The sequence below is a fragment of the Neovison vison genome, chromosome 12 (assembly GCF_020171115.1).
Source record: "Neovison vison isolate M4711 chromosome 12, ASM_NN_V1, whole genome shotgun sequence".
Lineage (NCBI taxonomy): Eukaryota > Metazoa > Chordata > Mammalia > Carnivora > Mustelidae > Neogale > Neogale vison.
The window spans coordinates 108873041-108889370 of NC_058102.1; the positions used below are offsets into that span (position 1 = coordinate 108873041).

Here is a 16330-nt window from a genome sequence, read left to right on the forward strand (position 1 = left end):
TCTGTATACATTTTATTTCCTTGTCTGACTGCATTAGCCAGGACTTCCAGTACATTTTTGAAAAGTGGTGATGAGAAATGACATCCTGGCCTTGTTCCTTATCTTAATGGGACCTTAATATTTCTAACCATTAAACTTGTTAGCTGTATTTTTTTTTGTAGATAACTCTTTGTCAAGTTGAAGTTCCCTTTCAGTCCTAATTTACTGAAAGTTTTTATCATGATTGGATGTTAAATTTTGTCAGAGCTTTTCTGCATCTGTTGATAATGATCTTGTGATTTTTTTTTTCTCTGTAGCCTATTGATGTGGGGGATTACATTAATTGGGTTTTTAAAAAATATTTTATTTATTTATTAGACAGAGATCACAAGTAGGCAGAGAGGCAGGCAGAGAGAGACGGGGAAGCAGGCCCCCTGCTGAGCAGAGAGCCCGATGTGGGACTCGATCCCAGGATCCTGAGATCATGACCTGAGCCAAAGGTAGAGGGCTTAATCCACTGAGCCACCCAGGTGCCCCCCCCTTTTTTTTCTTTTCTTTTCTTTTTTTTTTTTACAGACAGTAAGAGAGGGAATGCAAACGGGGAGTGGGAGGGGGAGAACAGCTTACCACCAAGCAGAGAGCCCAATGTGGGGCTCAATCCCAGGACCCTGGGATCATGACCTGAGCAGAAGGCAGACACTTAATAACTGAGCCACCCAGGCCCCTGCCCCTCTTTATTTCTGATAACTTTTCTTGCTCTGAAGTCTGCTCTGTTTGAAATTAATAGAGCTACTCCCACTTTTTAAAAAAAATTTTTTTTTTTAAGATTTTATTTATTTATCAGAGAGAAAGAGGGGGAGAGAGCAAGCACAGGCAGACAGAATGGCAGGTAGAGTCAGAGGGAGGAGCAGGTTCCCCGCGGAGCAAGGAGCCCGATGTGGGACTCGATCCCAGGACGCTGGGATCATGACCTGAGCCCAAGGCAGCTGCTTAACCAACTGAGCCACCCAGGCGTCCCCCACTTGTTTTTTTTTAAGATTTTATTTTTTAAGTAATCTCTCCACCCAGTGTGGGGGTCAAATTTGACAACCCTGAGATCAAGAATTGCATACTCTGCCTACTGAGCCAGCCAGGGGTCCCTACTTTCTTTTGATTAGTGTTACCGTGGTGTATTTTTCCTAGCCATTTACTTTTAGTATGTTTGTGTCTTTGTATTTGGAGTTTCTTTTTTTTTTTTTTTTTAAGATTTTTTTTATTTATTTGAGAGAGAGAGAGTGAGAGAGAGCATGAGCGAGGAGAATGTCAGAGGGAGAAGCAGACTCCCCGTGGAGCTGGGAGCCTGATGCGGGACTCGATCCTGGGACTCCGGGATCATGACCTGAGCCGAAGGCAGTTGTCCAACCAACTGAGCCACCCAGGCGTCCCTTTTTTTTTAAAGATTTTAGTATTTGGAGTTTCTTATAAACAACATATAGTTGAGTCTTGTTTTTTGATCCAGTCTGCTAAATTCTGTCTTTTAATTGGTGCTTTTAGATTATCAAAGGGATTATTAATAATTGAATTAATATCTACCATATTTGCTAAAACTGTTTTCTGCTTGTTGCCCATATTCTTTGTTCTTCTTTTTGTCTTCCACTCTTTTTCTGCCTTTTGTGGTTTTAATTAAGCATGTTGCATTCCATTTTTTTCTACTTTCTTAACATATCCATTACATTTCTCTTTTTACTTTTTTTAGTGCTTGCCCCAGAGTTTGCAATATACATTTACAACTAGTCCAAGTTCACTTTCAAATAACACTGTGCCGCTTCATGAGTAATGTGAGTACCGTATCATAACAAAATAATCTTAAGTCCTTCTCATCTCTGTGTCACTGCTGTCATTTATTTCCCTAATCTAAGCATGCATATGTGTGTCTGTATGTATATGCATATATATGCTATATATGTAAGCATACATGATTGAGTTGCTATTTTTTTTGAACAAACTGTTTCCAATTGATAATTGATAATTCTTATCAATTAAGAATAAGAAAAATAAACATTTTTACCTTACATTCACTTACTCTTCTGATGCTCTTCCTCTCCTAATGGAGATCCAAGTTTCCGACTTACATTGTTTTCCCTCTCTCTAATGAGCCTCTTTTAACATTGCAAGCAAAGACACATTTACTAACAACACATTTCCTCAGTTTTTGCTTATCTGAGATTTTTACGTGTCCTTCATTTCTGAGGGATAATTTCACATGCACAGAATGCTAAGGTGGTGGGTTTTTTTCTCTCAACCCTTGAAATATTTGAGTTCATTCTGTTATTGCTTGCGTGGTTTCTGAGGAAAAGTTCAATATAATTCTTTTCTTTGTACTTCTATAGGGAAAATGTTTTCAACTCTGGCTTGTCTTAAAATTTTCTATCTTTGACTTTCTATAGTTTGAAAATGATATGCCTAGGTGTAGGGGTTTTGTTTTGTTTTGTTTTTACATTTTTTTCTACTTGACATTCTCTGAGCTTCCTGAAGCTGTTTTTGGTGTCTGATATTAACTTGAGGAGGCCCTCAGTCATTATTGTTTTAAATATTTCTTCTGTTCCTATCGCTTTTCCTTTTTGTATTCCAGTTACGTATATGTTACACTTTCTGTACTTGTTCCACAGTCCTTGGATATCCTGTTCTTTTTTTTTCCTGTCTTTGTTGTCTTTGCTTTTATATACTCAAGCTCAGAGATTCTTCCCTTACCCATGTCTAGTTTAATATTATATAGGCCCATCAAAGGTATTCTTCATTTCCGTTATAGATCTTTTCGATCTTACGGTTCTTTTGCAGTGTTTCTCTCTCTGCTCACATTGCCCATCTGTTCTTGCACGCTTTCTAATTTATCCATGAGAGTCCTTTGCTTATTAATCATAATTGATTTAAATTCTTGTCGTGATAATTTCAACATCTGCAGTGTCTGGTTCTGATGCTTGCTCCTTCTCTTCAAATTTGTTTTTTGCCTCTTGGCAAGCCTTGTAATTTTTTCTTGATAGCCGGACATGGTGCACTGGGTCAAAGGAACTGCTGTAAAGAAGCCTTGGGGGAAGGGGAGGGATTTTATAGCCCTATGATTAGGTCAGTCTTTTTACTGAACTATGGCCTCTGCACTGTGAAGTGTTTCTCAGTTTTTCCTTTCCCTGTTAGGTGGGATGAGATGGCTTGAGTGGGCTGAGTTGGGTATTTCTCTACCCTTGTGTTGTTAGGCTCTGGTTAGGTAGTTTCTCTTAAGGGCAGTCCTTGTTAAGAAAAACGGAGTGGCCTATTATATTTCAAAATGGTTCATTTTCCTCCCCCTGCCAGAAGCATGAGGGGAATTTTCTTTGGTAATTATTAAGAGCACCTGGTTGAGCTCCTAGAGGTAAATCTCACAGAATTGTAGGGGTCTTCCTATGACTGAGTCCCCCTGGAGTTTAACTTTGTGTTGGCCGTGCTGAGCCTCCAGCTGTCCATCAGTGCTCGTCCCCAATGTGATTTCCACTCTGGTGAGCTGTGACTCCCATGTTCACCTGTCTTTCTCTCCAGTCTTGGGGGCAGTAGTTTGCCCTGGGCCATTACCTCTCTATCTTACAGATCCTAGAGTAGTTGTGGATTTTTCAGTTTGTTTAGCTTTTTACTTGTTAGGGTATCGTGGTGACGTCAAGCTCCGTGCGTGTGGCAGTCACTCTCAGGTTTTCTCTCTCAGTTTTGTCCACACTGAGCCTCCAGCAGTTCGTCAGTTTCAGTTCCGGTTCTCCTCCCTGGGCACGGGTTCCTGGGGAGGTGACTGCTGAGGAGTTTCTGCTCCAGTAAGTTATGATCCCCTCTATTGCCTGTTGGTCACTTCAGTCTTGGGGGCAGCATTTGGCCCTGTGACCTCAGTTCTCTTAGTGATCTAAGAAGTTACCGATTTTTCAGTTTGTTCAGCCTTATTGCTTGTTGTTAGGATGGAATGGCACCTTCCAACCTTCTTTTTTTTTTTTTTTTTTTTTTTTTTAGATTTTATTTATTTATTTGACAGAGGGAGCACAAGCAGGGGGTGTGGGAGAAGGAGAAGCAAGCTTCCCTCTGAGCAGAGAGCCTGATTCGGGGCTCAGTCCCAGGACCCTGGGATCATAACCTGAGCCGAAGGCAGACACTTAATGACTGAGCCACCCAGGCGCCCCAGTCTTCCAAGCTTCTTAAGTGCTTCCCAGAAACCAGAAGTTAAAAAGACTTCAAGCTGAGACTTTACAAGGATCTCATTTTGGTTTTAGTTACTTTATCCACAGGCATTATTCCCCAGACTTGAACATAAGTCATATGGTTATAATTTCCATACCTTAGACGTGAAGGAGTCTCAGTCTGCTTCTGATCATTCCTTCTTACTGACACTCACCATCACGTGAGGGTGAATGTATTTCTATAATTCCTGTGAAATGTATGAATGGAATCTAGAAGCTGGGGCTCCTTTCCGTGGCGCAGTACTCAATAGGCATCACCAATTCATGTTCTTTCTCTTGGTTTTTCTTGAAAAGGAGAATGGCCTAGAAATGTTTATTACTGTCTAATTGCATGGCCTTAGATGAATCATTTTCCTGAATATTCTTCAGATTATTTATAAACTCTAGTTTCTTTTTTTTTAATCATTTTTTAAAAGATTTTATTTATTTATTTGACAGACAGAGATCACAAGCAGTCAGAGAGGCAGGCAGGGGGGTTGGGAATCAGGCTTCTCACTGAGCAGAGAGCCTGATACGGGGCTCGATTCCAGGACCCCGAGATCATGACCCGAGCCAAAGGCAGAGGCTTAACCCCTGAGCCACCCAGGCACCCCTAAACTCCAGTTTCTAAGGAAGTCATTAATAGTGTCTGCCCATTTTACAAGGAGTTTGTGAGGATTAATTAATTTCTGTAATGTTTAAGGCCTTCAGGGATTAATTTTTAATGTGCAGTAAACCTTGCTTGTTTGCATATGTTATGGTAGGCACCATGCTAGATTTTAAGTATACAAAAGTTAAATAAAATATAGGCCCTACTTCAGAGCTCAGAACTGGTTGAGGAGATAGAAATGTAAAACATTAATAACCATGTGCAACATGTTATATGTTGTGGGGTAGGCATGTTCAAAGTGTAGTAGGAAGACAAAGGAGGGAGTGATTAATTGGGGTGCAGTTAGAAATAAAAGTTCAATGAGGAACACATCTTTTTTTTTTACTTTTAAGATTTTTTTTATTTATTTATTTGACAGAGAGAGAGAGAGAGACAGTGAGAGAAGGAATACAAACAAGGGGAGTGGGAGAGGAAGAAGCAGGACTCCCACCAAGCAGGGAGCCCAACTTGGGGCTCGATTCGAAGTCCCTGGGATCATGACCTGAGCCTAAGGCAGACCCTTAACGACTGAGCCACCCGGGCGCCCCAGATTATAATTTTTTAATTTTTGCTTATGTGGCATTAGAATTACAAGATAAGGCTTTTGGGTTTTTTCTCTTTTTACCTTATTTTTTTAACCCTGCCAGAGAGAGGCGAGTTAATAAAGATTGGAAATCACAGGGTTAATTTGTGGCCCCCAGCTCTGCCAAATATTAGCCTTGTGTTTGGGAGAAATTCATTTAACTTCTCTGAGCCTTAGTTTTATCAATTACAAAATGGGAAGAATAGTTCTGCTCACAAAAATAATGATATAAAAGTATTTTGTGAAAATGCTACATTTTTACAAATGTCAGGTTTTTAGATATGTCTTTAAGAGTGTATATTTTTTTCCTCTTCCTGGGTCTGAAGATTCCTTTGCGTTTTGATTCTGATTTTTCGTTGCCCTGCAGCACATTTAGGGCACAGACTAGTTGGCATATTATGATTTTCCCTGACTCATCCTTGTTCCCTCCCTCTGCTTTCTCACTGTCTTTCATTTCCTGGGATTGTGTTCCTACATTAGAAGTAAGTCTGTCTCCTGAAAAGGGCAGTAGAAGTCCAGCGTGGTAAGGCTTCTCTTTTATTTTCTCCTATGTCATGTACTAAACTAGATACTTAATATGAAAGATTTAGTTTTAAATTACATAAAAGCTTACTGGTGAAAATATAATTTGATGTCTGCCATAATATTTAATATTTAAGTAGTTTGAATAAAATTAATTTTTGCCCTTTTTTCTCTTTGACTTAAAGCTCCTTATTTCTATTTTAGGAATAGAAAGACAGAGAAAGTATTTTTGTTTATAATCAAGTATATTTGGAGACTGTTCTAACAGTTTCTTACCTAAAAGTTCGCAAAAGACAGAGTTTTTATACCCTGGGACGTAACACATAATTTGTGATCTAAAAATCACTAAGTGGGTTTTGTAACTGAAATAATTTTAGTGTAATGAGGTTAAGTACTGTTTCATCAAACCCATGTATTTTACTTGCAGGTGTGAGTATTCACTGCACTGTGTTTCCAAAATATTTTTTTTGTGGGTCTTGCTCATTAGAATAGACGGAAAATTACTGGGAATATCTTTCCCACTTTGCATTTTCTCATTTTAATTTAATAGTGATCTGAGAGGCATATGGCATACTGCTTGACTGAATGTAGAAGAATAATTACTGTTTCTATTTTTTAAGGGGACTACTTAAGGGATAGATACTGTATAATGGCCAGAAAGTAACCGTTAATGGTTTGTTGGTACATCTTAGGGCAGGTGAGTCCCTAGATGAGTTTACCAGGGAATATGTCTATGGGGTTCTGCCAAAGCATCTTCAGATGGAAAAGTTAAGTCCGTAGGGAGCTCAGTTTGTCAGCAGCTATGACCCTGTAGGTAAAATACTGCTTGAAATGGCGGAATAATTTGTAACAATGTGAACCCAAAAAAAGGAAGCAAAATGCAGTCAATACAGGCAGAATAAAGCAGCCACTGCACATTCTTGAAATGGTTCTTTTAATGATCTGCAAGCTCTTTTTACTTTTTTCTACCACCAAAATCAATGTTACATTTATATTTTATCTTACATTTATTTAAAAATACTCCCCTTATCTCCATATTTCAGTTTCTTCTCTCTTTCCCTTTTTATTGGAAAGGTTTCATGCACATAGCTTTGTGTACTTGCTTCAAGAAAACACCAAGAATAACCTTTTCTATTTACTTCTTGCTGTAAACTCAGGGGAAAACATCTGTAAGGTAATCGGGACTACAGCCTAAGAGTTCGTTTCATGTAGTTGATAAAAACATGGTCCTGGGAGGTAAACTGCCTGAGCTTAAATCCAGTTCAGTGACTTTGAACGATAATCCTCTTCGGTTGATTCAGTTTCCTGGTCTGTAAAACGGAAATAATAATAAGGCTTTCTCCATAGCCTTGTGAGGTTTAAGTAGGTCAGTATCAGTAAAATCTTCAGAAGGACACGTGGTAGGAGTGCGTGCAAGTTACTGCATGTTACTGACAAGCAGTTCTTTTTTTTTTTTTTTTCTTAGTAGTTTATTCTTTTTTGTTGTTATTTGCATACTTCTCTCTCTCTTTTTTTTAAAAATTATGTTCAGTTAGCCACTGTTTCTGATATAGTGTTCCATGATTCTAGTTACGTATAACACCCTGAGCTCATCACACAAGCCAGTTCTCAAAACAGGCTCAGAGACCTTGGGACAAGTTACTTAATCTCTCTGAGCTTTCTCTGGTTTTATGTTTTTTTATACTTAAACTCTGATAGTTGGTCCAAATTAGTTTTATGTTTTTTTGAGTCCTGGAAATTACTCCTTTGTGTTTTTTACATCAATGGGACTACAAAGAAATTTCCAACAACAAATATTTTGTGCTAAAAATGATTTTAGATTGTTGGACCGGCTCTAATACTACTTGTAGATGTTATTCCCAAGGTACTTAATTTTTTTTTTTTTAAGATTTTATTTATCCATTTAACAAAGAGAGCAAAAGCAGAGGGAGCAGCAGGCAAAGGGAAGGGGAGAAGCAGACTTCTGCTGAGCAAGGAGCCTGATGTGGAACTGGATTCAGGACCCTGGGACCATGACCTGAGCTGAGGCAAACACCTAACCAACTGAGCCACCCACACACCCCTAATGTGCTAAATCCCAAGATATAGCACAAATCCCAAATACCCAAGATATTATCTAAGAAAGCTCTTTATCTTTTAGTGAAAGCCTGCTCTTCACTAATAGCAGTAATTGTTGAGAGAGAGACCTCTATTTTTATATTTTTGCTTTATATGAACTGGTCCCAGGAGTAAAAGTCTCAGTGGTCATCTATTCTTTCTTTAATGCTTCTTACATAAGAGCACAAAATTTTTGGTGTATCTTCATTAAAATGTGATATTCCAAGTAAGAAATAAGTTGTAAGGCAGGGAAGGCCATGACAGCAAGGAAAAAAGCAATTAAATCTGAATTGACTTCTGAGCCATTTATTATTCCAAAGTTGTAATTTGGCAAACTTGAGAAAGGGAACAAAGAGTGTTCTTAGCCCTTTTGTTAGCTTTAAGCTGTTAAAATTAAAGCAAAATGTCATTTTACGGTTAATTCTATTTCAGTTTGTTAAGTTTTCCCTTATTTCTTCATGATGGAATTTTTGAAATTTCTGTTCCATTTGTTTTGGTTTGCAGCCCTAAAGAAAAAGCAGCAAGGTCTCCTTTCTGAGAATTAAAATTCTTACCTTTTGTTTTATGGTTCTTTTGTTTTGTTGTTGCTTTTTAAAATCAGTTCTTGCTATTAGAGTTTCTGTTTTTAGAAGTGCAGATAAGTAACTTGTTGAGAATTCTTATCAGTGAGCACTTCAGACTGCTCTGACCCTTGGATAACCCTTATGTTCGAAGAGCTCTGTAGTTGTAAGGCGGCTCTGTGAGTCCAGCTGTACTGTACGTCTCTTGAAGTGGCATGGAAACAGATTACAAAACTTGTAGAGTGTGAAAAGAGTGAGAGCAGATGTGATTCTAAGACTAAGAATAAACAGCGTGAGAAGTTAAATTCCTTACCTCTTAATGACTCAGTTGGGAGGTGAGGGTATTTAGGAGCACTGTTTGTTTTTTATATGAAAATTTGACAGTATTGGGGGAAGGCTAACAAAAACACACTGTTTGAAATTACTTGTAATGTAGTAACTGACGTTCTTTGACTATTTTGCATAACTCTGAAATACACTTTCTTTGAGAAAATAGGGTAGTTTTACTTGCTTCTTGGGGGTCAGAGACCGTGATTGGTTCATTCAATGGCATAATTCTGTTAACACTTTTCCAGCTTCTTCCTCTTCACTTAACAAAAAGAATCTAGTTTTTAGATGTTGAGTTTCAATAATGAAGAAAAAGAATGTAATCTTAAGCAGGGCCTCATTACTCTTTTTTTTAAGCTACTTTGCAAGGTTTGAAGATAGAGGATTATAAAGTTGCTGAGCCATATTTAGTTTCTCACGTGGATATTTTGAGAAAGCAAATAAATGAAACAAATGTACTAAAGTCCAGTCAGTAAGGGGCAATTATGTACATCGTGCTATCTTATACTATCACTACTTTTCTTTCACTGCCTTTTTTCCCTCCCTGTAAAATTATTCTTTATATGAGCCATTATTTCTGTCTTCACAATGAAGCTCCTTGAAGAGATGCAGATAAACTCTTGAATCTATAAATGACGTGGCAAAGAGAAATCCCTTTGTAACAAGGTGTTAGAGGATTTACGAAACTAATTAGAATTGTGTTCTGGCAAAGATCTAGGTAAGTACAACTTCACAGGAAAACTGAGTTTAGCTGTTGATCTGGCTTTGGTGATCGGTCTTCCTTACTCTTAGACCTCCAGGTATACTCCTCCAAAAAGGTTACAGAAATGGTTCCCTCGGTAGCTATTTTCATCGTGTTAGCTACTGTCACTCTCTGTTATTTGTGGTTCATCAAGAATCAGCAAACTCAGAATGTCCCTATAGTCACTCAGTAGTCTTAATCATCTTACTTCTTCCTTTTCATTGTGCTAGAGTATGATTGGGCTTTGGGTAGGATATTGAGGGAGCCAAATTGATTACAGCCATTATACCCATTTTTGTTTCACAAGATACAATACCTGGGTCCTGGGGCGCCTGGGTGGCTCAATGGGTTAAGCTCCTCTTTCTGCTCGGGTCATGGTCTCAGGGTTCTGGGATCGAGCCCTGCATCAGGCTCTCTGCTCAGTAGGGAGCCTGCTTCCCCCTCTCTCTGCCTGCTCTCTGCCTACTTACTTGTGATCTCCTTCTGTCAAATAAATAAATAAATCTTAAAAAAAAACCAACAACAATACCTGGGTCCCACCTTCAAAGATTCTAATTTGATTGTCATGGGTTATAACTTTAGCATAAGTAGACTTAAAATTTTCACAGGTGCCTAATTAGGCAGCAAAGTTTGAGGGCTGCTGTGTTACCTAATCTCCCCAACTAGATTTTAGACCCCTTGAAACAAATTTTAATCTTAAAATTCTTAAACTTTATTAGATAGCTGATTATATGTTTATTAGTTAAACACAATTATAAACATAAAGAAGCCAGTTGTTTAAGTGTTTGAAATAAATATCAAGAAAGCCATGGTGAATTACAAATTTTTTAGTGAGTAGTGTAGAATACCAAGAAAGGGAATGATGGTTGTAGAGCTCAATCAGGAAATGCTTCTTGAAGAAGTATAGTCACACCTTGAAGAAGTGTGAGAGACTTCTGTTGGAAAGCAGCAGGGCGTTAGTTGGATGTGTCGTAGGATCCGGCTTATGTGATTTGGACTGACCGTGACTAAGAAAGGCAAGACTTTGTTTATTTGTTATGTTCCAATCTTTTGCATTTGAGCCGTTTGTGATATATCCTTTTTTTTTTTTTTTTAAGATTGATTTTATTTATTTGACAGAGATCACAAGTAGGCAGAGAGGCAGGCAGAGAGAGAGGAAGAAGCAGGCTCCCTGCTGAGCAGAGAACTGACACAGGGCTCGATCCCAGGACCCCGAGATCATGACCTGAGCCGAACGCAGAGGCTTTAACCCACTGAGCCACCCAGACGCTTCCATTTGTGATATATCCTAAACCGAGTTTTGGTTATGAAAAAAACAGTCAAAAAACAGTCCTGAACTTGTTTGATCTTGCTCAGACCTCCACTGGGTGTCTGTTTTCTCTGTCTTTAGTAGAAAAAGTTGGCTAACAGATGTGTTTCCTCTTCAGAGAGGCTTGCAAGTCTAGAACAGTAGGTTATGAGACATGTTATGTTCTGTCTTTGTGATTCCAAGGCAGCAGTCCTGCACAAAGAGAAATGACAGCTGTTCCTCTGTGGAAAAGACCTCAGATTCATGACCTGGATCGGCTTGTCTAAGTTCCCCCCAAATTAATATTAATCTATCAATATAATATATATAATTCTATTAATATAATATGTGTGGGATTCTATAAGGCACTTGGCATAGGGCTGAGAATAAAACCAGTACAATGAAGATGTTTAAAAACATACTTTAATCTCTAGGGACTTAGTAGGGACGTAAGACAGATACACACAATTTACTATATACTTTTTAAATTTTATTTCATTTTTTTAAAAAGATTTTATTTAATTATTTGACAGAGTGCACGAGTAGGCAGGGCAGCAGACAGAGGGGGAGGGAGAAGCAGGTTCCCCGCTGAGCAGAGAGCCCGATGCAGGACTTGATCCCAGGACCCTGAGATTGTGACCTGAGCTAAAGGCAGATGCGTTAACTGTCTGAGCCACCCAGGTGCCTCTACTATATATTTTAAAGCAAGAGAACAGATAAATCATTTAAGGGTTTAAAGGTAATGAAAAGGATTCAGAAGGGCAGAACTGAGGAGGAGGGCATTCTGGGTAGCTAGAACATGGTAACTTGAGTCAGAGAGAGAACTTTTAATTCCCTTCAGCACCAGCAGTATGTGACCTTGGACAGCAAACACTGAGGCATAGTCCATGTACATAGAAATCTAGAAATGAATAAAGAACAGTTCCTATCAGTGTCTGAGAAAAATCAAAATAGCTAGTGTTCAGCGCTACTTTTGTACCCAAAGATGGGACCAGCTTTCGTGTTAAGCATTTGCTGACCATCACTGTGTAGTCGGCTTATGTTAGGCATTATAAGGGGGATAGCAAAGACGTTTAAAGCATGTTTTCTTCCCTTGAGGTGTTTATAATCTGTCTAGTTGGGGAATGACCAATAATTGTGAAAAACTTAGTGAGAAGTATGGTACAAGATGTATAATTATGGTATTTTGTGTAGCCTAGACTCAGAGCTCTGAGTTCAGGAGAAATAAGAGAGGGGAATTGGATTCAGTCCAGAGGGGTTAGAATTTAAGCTGGATCTAAATGAGGAGCTTAATGAGGAGTCTTTAGTTGGAAACCATGGATAAGTTTCAGGGACTGTGAATTTTCCCTGAAATGGTGTGTATGCTTTGTATGAATGCATGGTTTTAAAGGAAAAGTCTCACATCTTTTGTTACATTGTGAAATGTTTTCTGCTCATCAGAATGTCAGCGCCACTATCTACATGAGTAAGAAAACAGGGCTTGGGGATGGATGGATGGATGGATTTATTTATTTATTTATTTTTAGGGCTTGGGGATTTAGTACAGTGTTTGTAGGTAACAATGAGCAACTTTGCTAAGATAAGTCTTCCCTCTTACATGGTCACCTAATTTGTGATTAACACAAATTTGGGCTAATGGCTGTAGGGATAGAAAAGAGAGAAAACCCAGTAACTGCACTACTAGGTATTTATCCAAAGGATACAAAGATAGTTATTCAAAGGGACATATGCACCCCAATGTTTATAGCAGCAATGTCTACAGCAGCCAAACTATGGAAAGAGCCCAGGTGTCCATTGAGAGATGAATTGATAAAGATGTGGTGTATGTATCTGTATCACACACACACACACACACACACACACACACGGGAATATTAGCCATCAAAAAGAATGAAATCTTGCCATTTGCAACTATGTGGATAGTACTAGAGGGTAATACGCTAAGCAAAATAGGTCAGAGAAAGATAAATATATGATTTCACTCGTGTGGAATTTAAGAAATTAAACAGATGAACATCAGGGAAAGGAAGGGAAAATAAAATAAGATGAAAATCAGAGAAGGAGACAAACCATATAAGACGCTTCACCATAGAAAACAAGCTGAGCGTTCCTGGGGGGGGTAGGTGATGGTGTAACTCAGTGATGGACATTAAGGAGGGCACTTGATGCAGTGAACACTGGGCCTTATATGCAATCGATGAATCACTGAATTCTACCTCTGAAACAAATAATACACTATACGTTAATTAAATTGAATTTAAATAAAATTTTTTTAAAAAACAAGAAAGAAAAAATTGGTCTTACCTTCTCCCTGCCTTATATTTGGTTTCCTGGGAAGACATTTAATGTGCCCAAGAAGAAATAATATATTATTCTAAATATTGTGTGATGTTGCCCTCTTGCTTTTTATCTGGAGGAGACAGATAATTAGAAATAGATTTGAAATGGACCACTACTTACTCTGTTTTATAAAATTCAAACAGCCTTTATCTAAAGGCCAATGCTACCTTAGATTCATCTTTTCTGTTCTGAGTTAGTGACGGTATCTAAGAGTTGCCATAATGGAGGGGTGGGGGAAGTTGAATTCATTTTTCAGTAAAACCAGGATCTTTTTCAAACTCGGGATGAGTGCAGGGAAAATACTCACCTTCTATGACATAGAGACATATACTTATTTTATATCCAGAAAGACAGTGGTAGTTTGCTCTCCATGAATTAACATTTAAGTATCAGCAAGACCTCATTACCCTTCTTTTTAACTACTTTGCAGAGCTTTAGGGTAGAGGATTGAAAGCTGCTGGGCCGTATTTAATTTCTCATTTGGAGATTTTGAGAAAGCAAATAAATAAAACGTGCACCAAAATCAATAAAGGACAATTATAAACCTCATGCTACCTTATTCTATTACTACTCTACTACCTTTTTTCCTCCTTGTAAAATTATATGAGCCTTTATTTCTGGTTTTCACAGTGGAGCTCCTTGAAGAGGTGATTTAATAAACATATATGTATATCTGTTTATAAATATAAATATATATAATGTGGCAAAGAGAACTCCCTTTGTAACGAGTGTTAGAGGATTTGCATGACTAATTAGAATTATGTTCTGGCAAAGAGGTAAGTAAATACAACTTCATAGGAATTTATTTTTAAAAAATTTTTCTTGTAGTCTCTACATCCAACATGGGATGACCCCAAACTCATAACTCCAAAATCAACAGTTTCTTACTCTTTCAACTGAGCCAGCCAGGAGCCCCAACCTTCATCTTTTTTAACTCCTCATCTTATGCTTTGGAATACTGAAGAGCTAGTATTGGCCTGAATATGATATTTCTCAGTGCTGTGTTTTCGTTTATGCTTTTCTGCTTCATGGAGCATCTTTCTCATTTCTTTCATCTTTTAGTTCTTAATCTTTAAGATCCAACTCTTGTTCTCTCTTCTTTTTTTTTTAAGATTTTATTTTATCTTTATTTTATTTTATTTATTTTAAAGATGTTATTTATTTATTTGACAGAGAGAGACACAGTGAGAAAGGGAACACAAGCAGGGGGAATGGGAGAGGGAGAAATAGGCTTCCCACAGAGCAGGGAGCCTGATGCGGAGCTTGATCTCAGGACCCTGGGACCATGCCCTGAGCTGAAGGCAGGCGCTTAACAACTAAGCCATCCAGGCACCCCTAAAGATTTTATTTTTAACTAATCTCTACACCCAGTGTGGGGCTCAAACTTAGAACCCCAAGATCAAGGGTCACATTATCCACTGACCATGCCAACTAGGTACCCCTCCTTCTCTACGTTTTAAACTGTATTTTAAGCTCTTGGTAGGAGGCAGAGATTTTAGTGTTTTATCACTGACATCTAAACAGCAATAAGAAGCCATCTACTTTCAAGAATAGGAGAAATCCAGTACGACTCCCAGGATTTTGGCTTAGCTGACCGGTGAAATATTTTTTGGTCTCCAAATTGGATTGTAACATCAAGGAGACAGGAGTCTTTGGCATTAGTTTTGGTGAAAGATAATGATTGCTTATTTTAGAGTAATAGCAGAAAATGTTGAGAGGAGGGGAAAACTATATTTTGCTATATTAAGATATACTAAGAATATTTTGAGATATATTTAGTATTTCCTGATGAAACAGAAGGAGAGGATGATTAGCTAATATAAAAACTTAGGGGCACCTGGGTGGCTCAGTAGGTTAAAGCCTCTGCCTTCTGCTCGGGTCGTGATCCCAGAGTCCTGGGATGGAGCCCCACATTGGGCTCTCTGCTCAGCAGGGAGCCTGCTTCCTCTCCTCTCTCTCTCTCTCTTTCTCTCTCTCTGCCTACTTGTGATCTCTGTCAAATAAATAAAATCTTTAAAAAAAAATAAAATAAAATAAAAACTTAAAATTGGGATAAGATAGAGAAATGATGGAGCAGTGCTGTTTGTAGTTTGTATTCTTCAGCAGGTAAGTGTTACCTTCTGGCTCTCTGTAATTAATGATTTCAGCCATTGATGGGTGTGCAGTCCTTATACACTGCGTTTGGTTGTGAAGTGACTCTATAATCATGCATTAGTGACCAAGTCCCAGAACTGTTGAGTGGTCTTATATTACCATTGTAGCTGATGAAAAGATGAGAGTTTAAGAGATCAAACCCCATAATATTACAGCCGTGAAGGTCTCATTTATGTGCGATTTGAAGCCTGGGAGAGGAGCCCATTTGAGGAAATAATACTAATGGCAGATCTTTTTTTTTTTTTTTTAAAGATTTTATTTATTTATTTGACAGACAGAGATCACAAGTAGGCAGAGAGGCAGGCAGAGAGAGGAAGGGAAGCAGACTCCCTGCTGAGCAGAGAGCCCGATGCAGGGCTCGATCTCAGGACCCTGAGACCATGACCTGAGCCGAAGGCAGAGGCTTAACCCACTGAGCCACCCAGTGCCCCATGGAAGATCTTTTTAAAAACAAAAAAATAAGGGGCGCCTGGTGGCTTAGTCAGCTGACGTCTGACTCTTGATTTTGGCTCAGGTCATGATGTCAGGATGGTGAGATCAGGCCCTGCATTGGGCAGGCTGGGCGTGGAGCCTGCTTAAGATTCTCTCTCTCCCTCTGCCCCGTCCGCACCCCACCTACACAAGCTCGCTCTCTCTCCCCGCAAAAAATAAATAAATAAAATCTTAAAAATACAAAATGAAATAAAAAATAAGATTATTAACTGGCATAGACTCTAGTTACTTTAGTACTTTACGCCCTCTGTTTCCTTTAACCTCAATCTTTTTTACAAGTATCCTTGCCCCCCAAAATTGGTTATTTTAATATCCAACTAAGTAGTAGTCTTGTTTTTTGTTTTTTTAAAGATTTTTCAAAAAAATTTTTTTAAAGATTTATTTATTTATTT

General features: G+C 38.4%; 1 protein-coding gene across 5 annotated transcripts in view; it reads left to right on the plus strand.

Annotated features, from left to right (window-relative positions):
- Positions 1 to 16330, plus strand: part of BCL2L13 (BCL2 like 13) — an 84212-nt gene that overhangs the window by 61196 nt on the left and 6686 nt on the right. Inside the window, exon 2 of one of the 5 annotated variants that reach the window (XM_044227269.1) lies at positions 1715 to 1796. The exons of the other annotated variants lie outside the window; for them this stretch is intronic. Within the exon in view, the coding sequence (XP_044083204.1) occupies positions 1715 to 1796 (82 nt within the window). The remainder of the gene's footprint in view (positions 1 to 1714; positions 1797 to 16330) is intronic. 5 annotated transcript variants of the gene reach the window in all.